The sequence below is a fragment of the Xylocopa sonorina genome, chromosome 7 (genome assembly GCF_050948175.1).
Source record: "Xylocopa sonorina isolate GNS202 chromosome 7, iyXylSono1_principal, whole genome shotgun sequence".
Lineage (NCBI taxonomy): Eukaryota > Metazoa > Arthropoda > Insecta > Hymenoptera > Apidae > Xylocopa > Xylocopa sonorina.
In genome coordinates, this window is record NC_135199.1 from 10,608,230 (window position 1) to 10,624,585 (window position 16,356).

At 34.3% G+C, this 16,356-nt stretch overlaps 3 protein-coding genes and 1 long non-coding RNA gene across 4 annotated transcripts; 3 read left to right on the forward strand and 1 right to left on the reverse strand.

The window, feature by feature from the left end:
* Positions 1-239: 239 nt before the first annotated feature.
* On the forward strand, positions 240-3,756 carry Crm (cramped chromatin regulator). Its single transcript, XM_076897845.1, has 9 exons — positions 240-748; positions 984-1,247; positions 1,315-1,518; positions 1,596-1,786; positions 1,886-2,380; positions 2,485-2,790; positions 2,884-3,213; positions 3,296-3,409; positions 3,481-3,756. Exons 1-9 carry the CDS (start codon positions 544-546, stop codon positions 3,583-3,585), a joined length of 2,214 nt encoding a protein of 737 aa, XP_076753960.1. The 5' UTR covers positions 240-543; the 3' UTR covers positions 3,586-3,756.
* A 5,782-nt stretch (positions 3,757-9,538) lies between these two features.
* LOC143425706 (ETS-related transcription factor Elf-5) lies at positions 9,539-11,184 on the forward strand (the record flags this gene model as incomplete). The annotated part of the gene is made up of 6 exons (XM_076898708.1): positions 9,539-9,656; positions 9,919-10,173; positions 10,317-10,388; positions 10,457-10,540; positions 10,610-10,805; positions 10,900-11,184. Coding segments are annotated over 6 exons (837 nt in total), but the record flags the coding sequence as incomplete, so codon positions are not given.
* A 1,483-nt stretch (positions 11,185-12,667) lies between these two features.
* Art3 (arginine methyltransferase 3) lies at positions 12,668-15,919 on the reverse strand. Its single transcript, XM_076898661.1, has 8 exons — positions 15,795-15,919; positions 15,149-15,502; positions 14,895-15,064; positions 14,665-14,823; positions 14,366-14,553; positions 14,057-14,283; positions 13,579-13,938; positions 12,668-13,491 (listed from the first exon to the last, which is right to left on the reverse strand). The coding sequence occupies exons 1-8, from the start codon at positions 15,805-15,807 to the stop codon at positions 13,382-13,384; spliced, it is 1,581 nt and encodes a 526-aa protein (XP_076754776.1). The 5' UTR covers positions 15,808-15,919; the 3' UTR covers positions 12,668-13,381.
* On the forward strand, positions 15,882-16,231 carry LOC143425674 (uncharacterized). The gene is made up of 2 exons (XR_013102063.1): positions 15,882-15,988; positions 16,087-16,231. It is a non-coding gene; the product is annotated as an uncharacterized LOC143425674 (long non-coding RNA).
* The last annotated feature ends 125 nt before the right edge of the window (positions 16,232-16,356 follow it).

A 16,356-nucleotide genomic window follows, 5' to 3' on the forward strand; every position in this document is an offset into this window, starting at 1 on the left:
ACTTTGCGATAATGTTATCGATCATTTTCCCATTTTCTACTGTATCTCGAGCCAACAAGTAGCCGATCCGCTCGGGAACACGCTCGGAACCGCACAGTACTGTAAGATCACTGTACGAATGTTTATTCTGTTCACAGAATTCGACGTTTTGAAATTTTTCATAATTACGCAATTTTTTGATTACATCACGCTTTCAATTCATTCTAGAAAATTAGTGTTCTTTCGTCGATGGACACAAACATTAATAAAGCTCTGATTCACTTTTGTGTCTGCTTATGGATGGAACTACATTTTAACGATCATCGATAAATCACTGTTAGACTTGCTCCTTGACAGTCTGATTATGTTTAAATGATGTTTCACACGATTCCATTGCAAGATCATGACATGAACACGGTAAATCGTGACACGAGTCCTTTCGATCATTTTATGATGTCGTCGATCAGAGTACTACCTGTCCTGACAATAAGTCATAAGATTCCGAACACCTAAGGGTCAGAGATGGTCGAGGTTTTCACTTGAAATTGCTGCGAAGACGTCAATATGGAGAATATTACGAAAAGCGAGGAATGCGAGATTCAGGGTACTAATACAGCAAGCAAAAAAGAAGAAGTTCCTTCGCAAAGTGCGCAAGGTTGTTCGGACGCAAAAGTGTCCACAGATTTGAAGAATGCCCAGGTCCGCGTCGTACGCGGGACGAAGAAAATGAAATTGGACGTTGGTGACGGTAACAACACGGAGAAGAAGGGTTTGTGCTTTTTTAAATTAAATAATAAAGCATGCAAGCCATTCAGAAGTTGAATTAATTAACTATGCTTTCTGGATGTGCCAGGTTTGATATTGAAATGTAATTCGGGGCCTGACTGTTTCAGAAACCGAACCATTAACTTTCACGTTGATTGGTTCTACTCCTATGAGTAATATCTCAAATTTGTTTTACTTGGTGTGTGTTATCACAAGAAATTGTTTGTTAATCCGTTTAGATTCCAAGGATGAAGATGGTAATACAGAAGCGAAAGTAAAGTCTTTGAAGAGATCTTGTGAACTGTGGTCTCTGGAGGACAAGAATAACTTCTTCAAGGCCCTAAATGAATATGGAAAAGACTTTGACGCTTTACAAAGTTATTTTCTGAGCCAAGGAAAGAAGAAAGGTCTCCCGGATGTTATGATCAAAAATAAAGAACAGATAAGGCACTTCTATTATAGAACTTGGTTAAAAATTTCAAAGCATTTAAAATTTTCAGAAGGTAATCATTTGACAGAATCTTTTAATTTTACTTTTTATATAAATAATACAAATGTTTTGTTACACAGATGTAAAGAAAACTTCGCAAGAATTGTATGGTTTAATTAATTATGGCGAGCTTAGAAGAAAATTGCCACGAATATATGAAAAGGTACACTTGAAATTAAACGAATTGGTTTATTGGGGTTCTACGCAGGTTAGACTCAGAGGCAAGACAATGAGGATCAAAACACCTATATGCAGAGCACTGAGGAAACTGAATCAATTAGAAGGTATATTTAATGAGTAAAAGCCTGAAATATTACAAACTGTTAAATATTAAGTATCTAGTATTGTAATGTTTCTATAGATTGGCAAGAAGAAATCAAACTGCCATCTAGAATAACAATTGAATTAAGGCCTCGTAACAATATGGCATGGTGGCAGGTGCAAGCATCATCAATGAATCCAAGAGTACGCACTTTACTACCTATACAAAGACGTTTGTCTAGTTTATTGATATTTCTGCAACAAAGATGGAGGCCTGCAAAGTATAATACAGTATCCTTGCTTTAAAACAGATAGCCACTATTCACGTTTCTTGTTACACTTTGAACAATAAGAGTAAGTGTAAAGAAAAATCCTAAACATATAATATAGTGCCCGAATGTAGAAAAGGCTATTACAAACGAAATAAAAGACACTCGACTTTTACGAGTAGCTCCACCAGAAGGATGTAAGATTGCCATACCAATAGTAAATCTTGGCGAGTATCTCACCAGTAATAGTGTTAGCTTAAACTCTTACGAAAAACGTCTAGGATTGAAAAGTTCTAGAATGGACCTGTTAGGATCGATGCAGTACTTGAAGGGAGTCGGAAAAAAGGGAATTAAAAAGAATAAGGTAGACAAAAAGTGTATGAATCGAATGGAGGATAATTGCACTTTACCAGATAATAATAGCGATATAGACGCGATAGAATCTGGCAGTAACGTTTCAGACAAACCTTCGACTATTAGTAGCAGCGAGAAATCTAATTCAGAGCAACAAACGGAACCTAATAGATTTCCAGGCAGAGAAACCGTCGAAAGAATTCGGAAAGGATGGAACGTTGACGAAGCGAACACCATCACCGTTGGAGATCTGTTTTTAATGGTACACACTTAATTCAAATTCACAAAAACAATCCAACACTCTAAACGACAGAAGTCTCCTTAGCCACCTGTAACGCATCATTTCTAATTTTCTAAGTTTTCTAGTTCGGTCGTGAGTCGAAAATCACACTGGAATATTGGTGGGAATGGAATCTCCGTGACCAACGGACTGGAGAGTCGACGACGACGAATTTGCGGGATGATAATTTGTGTTTAACTTTACAAAAACTATTGTCCATTGCAAAACATAGTTACGGCACGAGCAAAGTATACGACAATACATCTGGAAGTAACGAGACTGTGGTCTCATCTCGAGTGCTTTCTACAAAAGAGTCGACGTTTAGAAGACCTCTGATACCACAAACCTATCAAAAAATTGGAACACCAGATGCTTTCAAAACGCAATTAGATGTACGATGTTCTTTTAGACTAGAATTTTTTTTTTGTTTTTCAAGAAATTAAGAAACATCTATTAACGAAATAACTTTATTTTTTAAAATACAGAAGTTTAAAACACGTTTTTGTAAACGTGGTAGAACTGTAAGGCAGAAAAGTCTTGTTGTACAAAGGGTATTGCCGATAATATCCACTTCGAGTAATCCACCAGAGGAAATACCGACTAGCCATCAAGAGGCAAACAAAATGAATGATATTCCCGTAGACAATAATGATCAACAAAATGATAAGTCACCATCCATAACTATCAGTGAATCATCAGAGAAGAACTTTTTGGATGAGCTTGAAGTGGTAAGAGATCCAAAACCTACGAATTCCATCATAACAAGCGCCACACAAATACTTAAAGAGGGAGAACACCAATGGCTGAATAGTGAGGTGAATTTCGAATTTATTTATTTTAGATAAAAGATAATTGTTGTTTTTACTGGTATTATATTATATTCAATTGCACATACAGGTGGCAGACTTTTCACTAAGTAGCTTTCTAGGTCAATTAGAATCCCCTATGAAGATCTCACAGAGAATTCAAAACGGAGACAATATCGTAGAGGATAGTCGTCTATCATCTGATGTAAGTATTGATAATGAAATTAAAAACGTACACTTTTAAACATTTAAATAAAAATTCTACTGACATTACAGGTTGTCTCGCAAATGCAATGTCTGATGGGAGAAAATAGCGTTGATTATATGGCGAAATTTGCAAATCTTGCCTCCCAAATTGCATCGGACGATAGTAAAAAATAGGAGTATAAATAATTTACTAATTTTGTATGAATTTTGACGAGATATATATCTTAAATCATGTAGAGATTTTATGATGTTTTGTAATCGGAGTTCGCAGCGATGTTTGGATTGTTTTATTTATCTTTTTGATATTGACTTTAACATTTGTGTGTTATAATAATAATAAATGAAGAATAAAATATAACGTGCACACGAATACAAAATTCCTGGATAACTTTTTTTCTCTGTTTGTCAGTTACATTATTTTTGTGAAGTATCTATTATGTGTATTTCTACATAGCACTTTATAGCTTGGAAGTATAATGTTACAAGTTCAGTCATGATCTTCTCAGTATTTTTTCCGTATTAAATTGTACAAGTAGTATAAAATTAATATTTTACAAGTTTAAATTCTTATTCTTATATCGTTGATTCGTGGTTGTAGTACTCATAAATATTTCATCTTGCATTTGATCGTAACGATTTATTGAAAGCCTTGCACAAATGCGGAAGGAATACATTTACAGGTGATATTCAGCATCCTTTTTTAACCCACAAGATGACGCGCCACCTGTTTACGGAATCATTTAGGCAAGTTCTTGTCTATAACTTTCCGTATTGCGTTGCAATCCCGTGTAACTATAATTACGTGTGTCGAAAGAAGAAGTAACAAATTCCCCGACCATAGTTGCCGTCGCACAGAAAAACAAAGAAATTCAATTATTTGCGGAATTCCCTCCCCGTTTCTCGGAAACGACGGCAGGCCGTGCTAGGATTACGATCGAGCATGTACCAACTCTGATAAAAAAAGGAAAAGATAGATGCCATTACTTACATGCTATATTAGGATTATTTAGCGCCACATTTTGCGCACGTTTGTGTATGTTATAAATAAGAGAACGCTAATCTCACAAATAAATTTTACAATTGTAAGAAAAATATCTTAACACTTAAAAATCGAAGATATTTATTTCTTTTCGAGGAAGATAACTTTAACCATCAAGATTACAAGTGACGCTAACAACGTGTAATCGAAGACTGTGTCTAAACGCATCTCCCGACAATTGGAAAAAGATGCATCTCTGTCTGATGATGAGTCAAGAAATAGCAATCGTTATAACATTATTAAGTATCGTTGCGGTATTCTGAAAAGAATACGAAAATACGCGACGTCGATATACTCATTGTAAGTCCAAATTAAATTTGTTTTAAGTTTGTTAATAAACTTGTTTGAAATAACTGTAAGTACATGCTTGGAATGATGAGGGCGATACCGAATGGAACATCTCGATGATGTTAGTTTTCTTGGAAACAAAGTCTACGGTCATTTCGATGGGTTGTTGCAAAACTGGCATCGCATATGATTCATAGTAAGTAACCCGTTGTTCACGTGATCTTATGCGCACGCACCTATCAGGCATCTGTTGTTGCAACTGTGATTCCCTCTTGGACCTAAGCATCTCCTGCATTTGATTTGGTTCCTCTGGTTTTATGAATCACAAACGCTGTGTCGTTATATACAGAACAATATAACGTTTAACTGTCTGCAAGAGCACGTAGAATGAACATTTTGGTATTCCCTTTGAGTTTATTTGCCTAATTCATAACGATGTATAACGATTTTCCAAACAGGTTTAATGCCTTGAATTTTTCATCAATTTCTTGTAACACGTGCGTAATAGTTTTTATTTTTAGAACCGCGCGTAAATAGTGGCGTAGATCAGTAACTTTCGATTTCTATCGGCAATCAAGATTTATGAACCTGTTTGACAATTTAAAACGATCTTTCTCGTTTCGAAATATGTTTGATGACGCAGAATTCCGCATAATCTCACCATTTACGCACGCGACGAAAAATTACTTCTAAGGGAGAATTTAAAGGGCAACAAGTAAACACGTTTTAGTTGTTACTTTTACTGACTCTTTTCCATTTTGTAGAAACACAAGAAGGTACGCTGTCTAAATTAGATCTTAATTCAATGTTTGTGATATTGAGTTTTTATCTGGTTTTTGTTCGCATGCTAAGTGTATTTGCAAACAATGTAATATTTACAGACAATCATAAGCGAATGTAATGTTAGTACAGCCTTTTGATGGCAATTTGAAGTTTTTTGTAATGACAGAGTCTTGAAGATGAAATTTTCAGAATTGATATGATGGAACATCTACAATACAAAAGGGAGAAAGAGAGAAAGAAAGAGGACGAGACAAAGAGTTTCACTCTACACGCATGTAAGGAGGCGATCTCCAAAAGAAGATAAATCATGATCGATGTAGAAGTTGACCGAGTTGTCTGGCTCGAAACGGGAATGATTTTTAAGACTGGCTGATGTATTTGACCGAAGGTAGACATTACAAATTTCTTAGTTAATATCAAACATATGTAAGTTAATCTGTATTCCTTCATTCTAAACTCCACTTCTATTTATTATTAATTTCTCTGTTCATAAATTGTCCAGTTTTTACTTAGAATACGGCAGGTTTCGAGAGAATTGATACAAAATCAAATTTAGCGGAAATTCACCGCGATCGCAGTTCTTCGAATCGGCAATGAATAACCTTCAGATGGCTTCACGGATTGCAGTTATAGTATAACTGGAACCGAGGAGATGCAATGAAAAACAAGAAAAAAGAACCGATTATACGGAAGCGAACAAAGATACAGACAGACAGAGAGAAAAGGAGAAAGAGAGAGAAAAATCGCAGAATGAAGTGAAGCCATGGTAGTACTCAACATGTTTACACTTCGAAGTCGAGACATCGCAGTGTACTATAAATAAATGAGTTCATAGGCGTCGCCAATGTAAGTTTTTTTAAATCTTATAGTTTGTAAGAGCGATATTGGAGAAAACATTACGTAACGGTGAAAGTACACGAAATAAATTGCACATCTTCGTAAAGAATGTTTCCGACCCGCGCATATATATACATTTAATCGGCATAAAATGAAAACTTTGTCAAACATATGTTGCACATAAATTGCAACGCGATATACTGCTGGAAAATTTGGTATGCGCACGAAATACGTTGTTAAAATATCTCTTTTTCTCTTCGACAAACCAATGTATTACTATTAATAGCGTGGTTAGAAAATACTAATGCTGAGAGAAAAAAGCTTCAACCTTGTGGTATTTTCAAACCGCTGAATATCATTGTCACAGGGCAGATCCCGTTGTATTAAAAGGCAGCAGAAACCAGCTGAAATGTTTAAAGATACAAACTAATGTAGGTTTAAGTCTAGGTTTTACTTCTACGTCCTCATATTGCCCAACGAAAACGATCTTTACATACAAATGTATGCTTGCATGAGTAATATAAAGATGTCGGTAATGTAGTATACAAGGTATAGATTTTTTTATAGCGAATTAGAAAGAGGGAAAGAATGGTTTCATTAGATAATTACATTAACCTAATTTGATCATACCGTGATATCTGTTTAATTAAATGCTGATTCGTAAATTGAATGATTGCAGGAGATTAACTTCTTGACCTACATTAATGAGAAATTATATTAACAATAAGAACATATTCGCTTGTGATAACAGTTTCGTATTTTAAAACGATTATTGTGACAGGGTCTTTTCGGTTTATGAAATTGTCGAATGAACGAATTTTTTCGTCGACGGGCTTAGATTTTAAAACATTAACTTAGTGCAGACACAAATAGATCTGTGAGCAAGTTCTAGGAATCTGAAATGAAACTGTTCATCGAGTACATACTTAAAAATTACGTTTCCGATTTCTACAGAATTTATATAAGATTAATAATACTGTAAGAATTTGAAAGTTCGCTGTTCCATACATATTCTTATTCTAAAATGTGATGCATACTTTTATATTCACAATCCACGTGCTTATTTTTAAAAGAAAATATTTCAACCTTAAATAAAAAATTCGCAGCCATTTATTTAGATTTCGTTTCTAAAACTTGTACGAACAATTCCTCTAACATTCTTTTTTATATTCCAGCTGGAACCCACATAACGAAGCTTCATATTGTACATGGATGAAACGTTTCACGCACCATCCGGTCGGCCTCGCCAAACCGCAAAATAATAAAACCGCCACTTGGGGAATAACCGTGTATAAGTAATTAACCATGTTTTCAGTTGATATCGTCATGGATTCTCCAGGACCACGAAGACCGCCGCCAATGGCGTGCAATCATAATTATTGCGTCAGTTATCGCGGGGCGTCATGTAGTCGGCGATTGGACGGTACTGAAAAGCGGGAAATCCCCGTTGAAACCTGCTCTTCCAGGCTCTCTGCTGACGTCTATCGCGTTGTAGCTAAACGACGTGATACTCGGAGACATTCCGGCGACCAATGATCAGTATCACGCTGCGCGACACTGTGGCGACGTCGTGGGTTTCCTGTCGCTTGAATCAGTGCCCGAAAGTCGGTGATGCGATCTGTTTAACTACGCGCAGTGACGCACACTTGGTGATTGTTTTTGTGCCAATCTTAACAGTTTTAAGGAGAGCCACATCCTCCATCGCTTGCAGTTGGACAATATTGTTACCGGTCCGTTTGGGAATCGTATGAACCTGAGAAATGTATCAGTTCGATATTTACGAAAAATCTAACATACAGGCGGTGAGTTGCACTCGGAGTGGAAAAGTTACGGATGCGTTATTTAATGGGCTGCGAGATAATTACGTGTTGCGATAATTTCTGTCCGTTTATCGTTTGTGTATTTGTGAAGAGATGGCAAGCACGAGAGTTTCACGTGCTATTAAGCGAAAGGCTTTTTTTTTAAGGTTGTGCCACGTGTTAGTTTATTTCAATTAACTTTCTAAAAAATAAATACGGTTACATGTTCTAATGTTTATGTTTGAATGAAAAAGTGCAATGTTTAAGAAAACACTGCCACTTAATCCGCATGTGCAAGGTGCATGTATAAGATAGCTACTTCGTGCGTCTGCAACATGAGATAAAGAGGAATAGAAAAGTAAACAATCACGTAAAACGGTTGCTATTTTTCCTCCTAGAGTTTAATTGCATCATTGCACAGAAATTAATTAAAATAAATATTGCTCATTTACATTCATCGGAAATTAAGTTTTCCATTACAAAGAACTTAACAATCTGTATTACTATTTTTACTAAGAATATAATAAACGTCTATTAATTTAGTACGAGGTTTTTTATCTCTTTAATTCCATTCAGTACGAAGTAAAGCGCACGCTATAGAGAAAGAATGAAAAAGAGAGGAATTGCCTTAGCCAAAGAAATACATTTCCGCGGCGACTAAATACGCGATAACTAGAGTTTCTACAGTAGATGGCAATTCCCATTTAAATGCAGTACGAATGCTATTTGTACGATATCGGTTATGTCACTAGACTGAATTTGTAATACAAATGTTAATGCATATTGCACAAAAATTTTGAGCAATTCAGTCATCTTAAATGATCAATTAAACATTATGTATACAAATGAACTATCAATAATCGAATGTACCCAGTTCGATAGTACAGGTTCAGATTTCTCTAAGATCCGAAGATAGATCCATCTCTCTATTTATGTTTGCATTTAATTCAGATTCCGAAGTCAGCCTGTTGGCACGACCTGTAAACAGATTCTGTCAATATAACCATAATTTACTATAAGCCTATCAATTAAAGTTAATATAAAAAACGTAGCATGTTCGCTATTTTCAACCTTCTTAAGTGGAAACATTCCATGTGTTGAATATCGATTCGCAGAAACGATGTTAAATGTAAATCAACTAAAATATTTACTTTACAATGAGCATAAGTAATAATTTATCAACTCGTAGTACCGTTATCATTTAGCTCGCTTTCAACTTTTTACAAAGCATTCGAATTAATTATATACGTTAAAGTAATGCCCGAGGCGCTCGGAAGAGACGTTCGGAAATACTAGCGGCGAGTTATTATCAGGACGTACGTGGGTTACGTTTCGGATTTGTTTGTCACACGATACGTTTTACTTGCAGCTCCACTCCTGGTTTCCAAATACGTTGGAGGAAGACAATCCTCGCCTCCTGGACTTGGACGTGCACGCGCAAGAAACAAGTACCCTGAAGACACATAGTTGCGAACCGGTCCAGAAGAGATTTAACTTTGGTAATTTCCGAAAAATACCGTCTGCTCTCTAAATGAATTTTAATTAGCTGCTTTTCAAACATTTTGAACAAGAACGTATTACTATACAGTTACCGTTTTATACGATGATTATATGTTACAATTATTCATACATTATTGTAATAATTCATTATTGTAAATGACACATACACTGTTATAGCTCTTGGTCTTCCGTTTCGTTTATCAATATATGTACACAGCTTTCACGTGAATCACTTTCTTCATATCGTCACATGATTAACAGGTGTTGAAGAGAATGAAACCGATGGTACAGGATGGGCTGAGAAACCTATTGATAGTTGGAGTCAAGACGAGACAATAAATTGGCTGATGTGTGCAGCGTCTCAAATCGGACTGCCTTACAGTAAAATTCAGCATAGTCTCACGGTACCAGGAAGCAAATTAATCCACTTTACTCGAAGCGATTTTCGCGCTCACGATCCCGAGTATGGGGAGAAACTTTACGACCTATTGCCCATTCAGCATACCTCAGATATCCGTACGTAATTTGTTACAGACGTTCGTTGATAACAGAAATAAACACTGAACTGTCCGCACAATGTTATTTCTTTTACGGCTTAATTTTTTTCACTCGAATGTAGTAATGTTATCACTAATATACGCGAATGTATGCAATTACAGTTTCACCCTTTGGCACGTTTCCCTTATATATCGAAGACGATTGCCAGCAGACTAATAGTAGCAGTACATCAGGTAATTATTATATTTTGCGTAACGGTTTAACGATTAAGAGCGTATTTAAATTCGTAATTTTTGTACAGATGCAGAGTCGGAGAATAGCATAGAATTTTCTAGAACGAAACAGCCACGGGGTAGGCCAAGGTTTTTACCACCCAAAAAGAAATGTAAGTATTAAAATAAAACATGTTTTTAAAGATGATTGGAAATAATGTGCATATGTGGTATTTGTGTAGCCACTAGTCAAGGTAAGTTGTGGGAATTCATTAGGGATCTCTTGCACAATCCAGAAACTTGTCCGAGTTTAATCTGCTGGGAGGATTATTCCGAAAGAAAATTTCGGTTTGTTAAAAGCGACGATGTAGCGAAACGATGGGGTTCGAGGAAAGGGAACACAAAGATGACTTATGAAAAACTAAGCCGAGCAATGAGGTATTTTTTCGCTATGATTTAGTTTTGCATTCAGCATAATAATTGTGCACGAATAAGTAATATTCTTTACACGAGAAATGTTCATTTTTTTCAGGTATTATTACAAAAGTAAAATCTTTTTGCCTGTACTCGGTCGAAGATTAGTATACCAATTTGGACCAAATGCTAAAGGTTTGCAAACAGATAATCCAAACTTCCGGTTTTAAAGTTCTAGGGTTTTGTTTGTTGTAAAATATGTACAGAAAATATGTGATCCATTCTAAATTTATGTCACGCAAGATACATTGGAACATTGGCCAGAGAACTCCTATGTAATCGTAGATTTAAAAGATCAAATGGCAAAGCAATAAAAGATCATTTTTCATCAATTTCATGATCACGATGCTCTTATCATAATGATATTAATGATATTCTAAAACATCAATTATTACACAGACATAAGAAAGTATTCAAATGTTTCAAATAATAATGAATATTTATATATTATAATCAGGAATCCTTTAACACGGTTTATACTATCACTTTACTTTAAGCAAATAACGGTAAAGAATAGTTTTAGTCAAAATTAAAGAGTTTTGTAGAAAGAGAAACAATTTTCAGGTGAATATTAAGAATTGGATTCTCATGGCTTTTCCATATTTTGCCATCCAAAGTACAATTAAGAAAGTATTCTGTCAATTGAAATGGATCATTTAAATATCAACGATCATCACGATCGATGAATGTAAAAAGACTATAATTAAAGTATCTATACTCCATTCAACGAGTCAAACTACAAAAAAGTGCATATAGGCGAAACAATTACGACAAAAAGATAGAACTTACAGCTACATCAACGACTAATTAGCATTTGATTATTAGCATCAGCAAATAAGGCTACTACCTCTTTTATATGTTTTAGCTTGTGAATAGTTCATTCATAGCCAACGTTTTTTGACTCATTGAACGGACATTAGTATTATAAATAATATATACTGACTAGAATTAAATAATGTTACGAACAGTATAAATGTACAAAAATGTCGGAAGTTTTTCACGTGTTTACATGTATGGCTGAATTTTACAAAAATATTGTGATAAAAGATGTGAATGTTAAAATCAATTTAGTCGTATAAGATTGTTCTCAATTTATTTGATTTCAAGCATAATCATTATAGATCGTTTACTTATTGTAAAGGTATACATATTATAATCAAAGGCAATATGTAATTTTTCTTGCTTTACAATCAAATAAATTTACTATTACTTATTTTTTTATATCACAGAGTTTTATTATAAACCGTAATCTGGAAGCGTGAATACCTTTTAAACCGACCTTGAGCCTAAACGAGATACAGGGCAACTTCGAAAGCAGCAACTAATTGGAAGTTACATTACGAGTTCCTAAGTGATATGGCATCATATTTAAGCTTTTCTCTTATAAAATTCTATTTCAATGGGTATTGAAGAAGAAGTAGACGCAGTATTTTATTTGCGAACTATCAAAGATGAAGTATCGCGCGAACGTAATTCATATTATGTTAATTCATTTTCATTTCGTTCATTGCCGTTGATCATAGAAATGGATACTCTTATTCTACAATACCACATGCAAGATAGCTGGCAACAGTATTTGTATTTTTAAAGAAACATTGGACGATTCGATTAAGCGTTAACAAGTATTAAATATTGAAATCGAAAACATTATCGGGCCGGAAAAAGATATATACGTGTAAAAAGCATGCATACATGTACGTATTTTTTAATTCACTCGTCGAAGTTATACGACTTGTTACATTATATTTAATCTGAGGCGAACTCGAAATCGTTGTTTGTATAACAAAAGAGTAGCTAGAACCTCCCGATCGCACTTAACAATTTAAGAATTATCGTTATTTAATGTGATCGCTGGGAATCATTTTTTATGTTTTTTGGATCAATGACATATTTATGCAATCGGACACGTTCTTACATACTTACCTTATACTATCACCGTAAAAACTTTTTACACAACTCGACGGAACTATAAAACAAATCGCTGTCATATCACTTTTTCGAAACATTAACATTGTAGTCAATGATAAGTTATTTAAATAACCTTGGAAGTTGATAATTATCAATGCGGTTTGAAGTATCTATGAAAAGGCACAAATCGTAAACAATCTCTATCGTAAAACACATATCAGTGTCATGTAAAAGTAATGTGCGTTTTACTTATGAAAAATACCTTAATTGAACAAAATAACGTGATCTTTGGTTACAAAAAAAATGTAAAATAATGCAAAAAGATTCTATAGAGAGATTTCGTATCTACCTTGATCATTGTAGGAATCAAACTTTCAATCTACCGGGGGATTATGTAATTTTTATCGTTTCAAAGTGCTTCAAAATGTAAATTGTAATGTCGTAAAATGTGTAAATACCAAAATGGTTTGTTATATCCTACATTTTCTTTAATCGCGTTTCACCTATCGTAACTTTTAATGATAGTCATCAACAATATTATAGCCAGCAAGCTGTTATGGACCCTATGTTCTTAATTTTTTTTTTTGGCACTTAAATCTATGAAGTGGACTTCGAAGCGAGTATCTTAATATTTATTCTAAGTAATAAACTTGACTGATATTCTTAATGTGGATTGTAACCATGAGTCCTCGTATATCTCTAACATGTCTACGACACACTAATTTACCTCGTAGAATTTCTCCTGTAACAAAATTGCACATTTATATTTCTGTACTTTATTATTTATGACTAAGAAAAAATTCTGAATTTAAATATTCATTTAGTTTACCTTCAGTAATGCTGATAGGTTCGCTTAATGAAAATACTGTTTGTTTCCAATGTGTTGGGGGTGAGTAAGGTCCTGTACTAAAATGAATCGGATTATCCAAGTCAAAGAATATATCGAAGTAGCCAACAATTGCGGTCAGCGATCCAGTCTTTTTTACTTTTAATTCGAAGGGCGACGAAAAGTTCACGCAATCTCTTGTTACTTTGTATAAATCGAATGCTTGGATTTCAACGGCGCTCGTTATTAATTCGTCGACATTGCAAATTTCTATATTCGGTTCGCGGACAACCTCCGCTTTCATGCAGCTCATTTTAAAACCGTACACGTTCGACCAATAATCAATAAGTTCTACGTATCTCCCTGAAAGAATTACAAATGTCTAAATAAAAAAAAAAGAAAAGGAAACGAAAGTGATTTAACTCTTTACGTCGCAATCCACGACATAAAATATTAAGCATAAACTGAAGATAAAACATACTGGTATCTCCGCTTCCAACAATACTGAGAGTACATCTGTTGGGAAGAAGTATTCCACCAGGAGCTAAATAATTATCTCTGGCATATATCACTGTATCCAACATACCCTCGAATAGTAGAAAATATCCCATCCATTCGGATACGATTGCATCTACTTTATCTTCGTCGAGATTGATATCCTCGAGGCGTCCTTTTTTTAAAGTGATAATATCACTCAAATTATTCTCTCTACAATGCACATTAAAAAATACAATAATAATTATTAAATGGAAGAAGCGAAGATTTGTAGATATGTAAATCTCATATCTACCTTACTATGTCGATTGCATGATATATAACGTCTGACTGATCGACACTGATAACTTTACGGCAGCCGGTTTTTGCTGCGAACATAGACAAGATACCAGTTCCACAACCAACATCTAGCACCACACAATTATTAAATCTGTTCGCATTTGTTAATAACGCATCTCTGTAACTTTCTGTCCGTACTTTATCCTAGAAAAAGAAATAGTTTCTCAATGTATGTAAAATTTTAATTGTTATATGAACAACATAAATGCTATGTGCATCTTGTTCCCGACGATAAGTACGACAAGGTAAACTTACAGTTAACATTTCATGATGTATAGCAAAGTGACTGTATGTATTGAAGTATCCTTTATCGACATTACAATTAGAATTGCCAGAAGAACTAACAGTCTTATTTTCATCTAACTCACCATCCAGAACCAGCTTTTGTGCTTTCTCTGTCATTTCATCTATTTGCTGCAATTGAATATTATTTAATACACATTATTTTTTATAAAGATATTAAACTGTGAGAAGAAAATAAGTACTTGTTTTGCTAAGTAACACGCTAATTCACGCTGCTCCAATTGCGCTCTGAGCGTCTGTATTGTCCTTTGCAGTTCAGCAAAGTGTGCCTCGGATAATGTAACACAACCATTCTCCGAATTTACAGTATATGCAATAGGCTTTGTTATTTTCTCTTCTAAGTCTTCAATATCTTGATATGGAAAAAACCAATTAGAAATAATTAAAAGATTGGAACATACCGATTTCTCATTGAACTCGTTTACTTTTTACTCACCAAACATTAACCAAGGATCGTCTTCTATAATAGGCCTTAAATATTCGTCGCTCTCCCAAGTTTTTATATTCAATGCATTTAATTGGTCAGGTAGAACATTTTTATGTCTGATAAAATTAATCAACTTAATATATGAATAAGTATCCAAAGAGTGTTTGATTATAAAGCTTTTTAAATCGAATCTATGTGACTCTACAAGATGTTCTAGTGCCATACAAAAGTTGCTTGTAATGAAGTTACAGAAAAGGCACGGTACAGATTCAAAGTCTTCCGTTACTTCATCCCAATCGTCTCCGCTATCATCATCGCTTGTCCCATCCATTTCACATTCGTAATTATTCTTCAAGGATATAGCTAACAAAAACATAAAACGAAATCAAATTCACATTTAATGTTCTTAAGAACAGTTGAAACATCACTAAAATTTCACATCATCGGTAAATGTACATGCATCATTCTTGTATCTAAAATCATTCAAACGATTTCAAAATATTTGCGAGATTCTTTAAGTTATTTTTATGTTAAGTAAATGCTGCAACAATTTTCGTTACAGTTTAATTGTAATTTGTAAACGATAACTAGAAATGTTTATAGATAATTTAATTAAATCTAGACAAATGTATGAATTAGAAAATATTAATCGCACCTTGATCCGTCATTTTGTAATTAATACCAACGGATATGTAATAACTGTTGTGTAGAAACGTTTAAATATTTCAAGGTTAGAGATCCGTATACGTTCAACTCATCCATACACGTGCAGAAGCAGACAAAACCTTCTGGGTTAATGTCAAATCCATATTCTCTCGATCACATTCCAGCCAATAAAAACTTTTCGCCGTAGGTGATCCTCTTTAAATTTCAATTTAATATTTATTGATCCCACTCAACACTTAAGCGCACTTGATATTTTAAAGTTCTTTTTATCCTCCTGATAGATCTCGCGCTGAAATTGGAACACTTTCTCTGACACATAAAAGAACCTGTCCTCGATATAGGTATATTCCCACGTAATTTTCGATAAATAATTTAATGATTCTTTTATGAGCTTTTTCTCTATACAGTCTTCGTTTATTTACCATCGGTTACAGAATAAATGCAATAACCAAGTATAATTCAATTTTAATTATGTAATACTTATATTATCGTGTTAATATTTCATTCTATCAGTTAGCAGATATCTGTTTTTATATTTTAAATAAGTATCG

Excerpts from the sequence above, each read along its gene's own strand:
- Crm (XM_076897845.1), top strand. The coding sequence starts at position 544 with ATGGAGAATATTACGAAAAGCGAGGAATGCGAGATTCAGGGTACTAAT. Across the intron at positions 2,791-2,883 it reads CTTTCAAAACGCAATTAGAT|AAGTTTAAAACACGTTTTTG; the intron begins GTACGATGTTCT and ends TTTAAAATACAG. Across the intron at positions 3,214-3,295 it reads ACCAATGGCTGAATAGTGAG|GTGGCAGACTTTTCACTAAG; the intron begins GTGAATTTCGAA and ends TTGCACATACAG.
- Art3 (XM_076898661.1), bottom strand. Across the intron at positions 15,065-15,148 it reads CGATCCTTGGTTAATGTTTG|ATATTGAAGACTTAGAAGAG; the intron begins GTGAGTAAAAAG and ends TTCCATATCAAG. Across the intron at positions 13,492-13,578 it reads ACCTATCAGCATTACTGAAG|GAGAAATTCTACGAGGTAAA; the intron begins GTAAACTAAATG and ends ATTTTGTTACAG.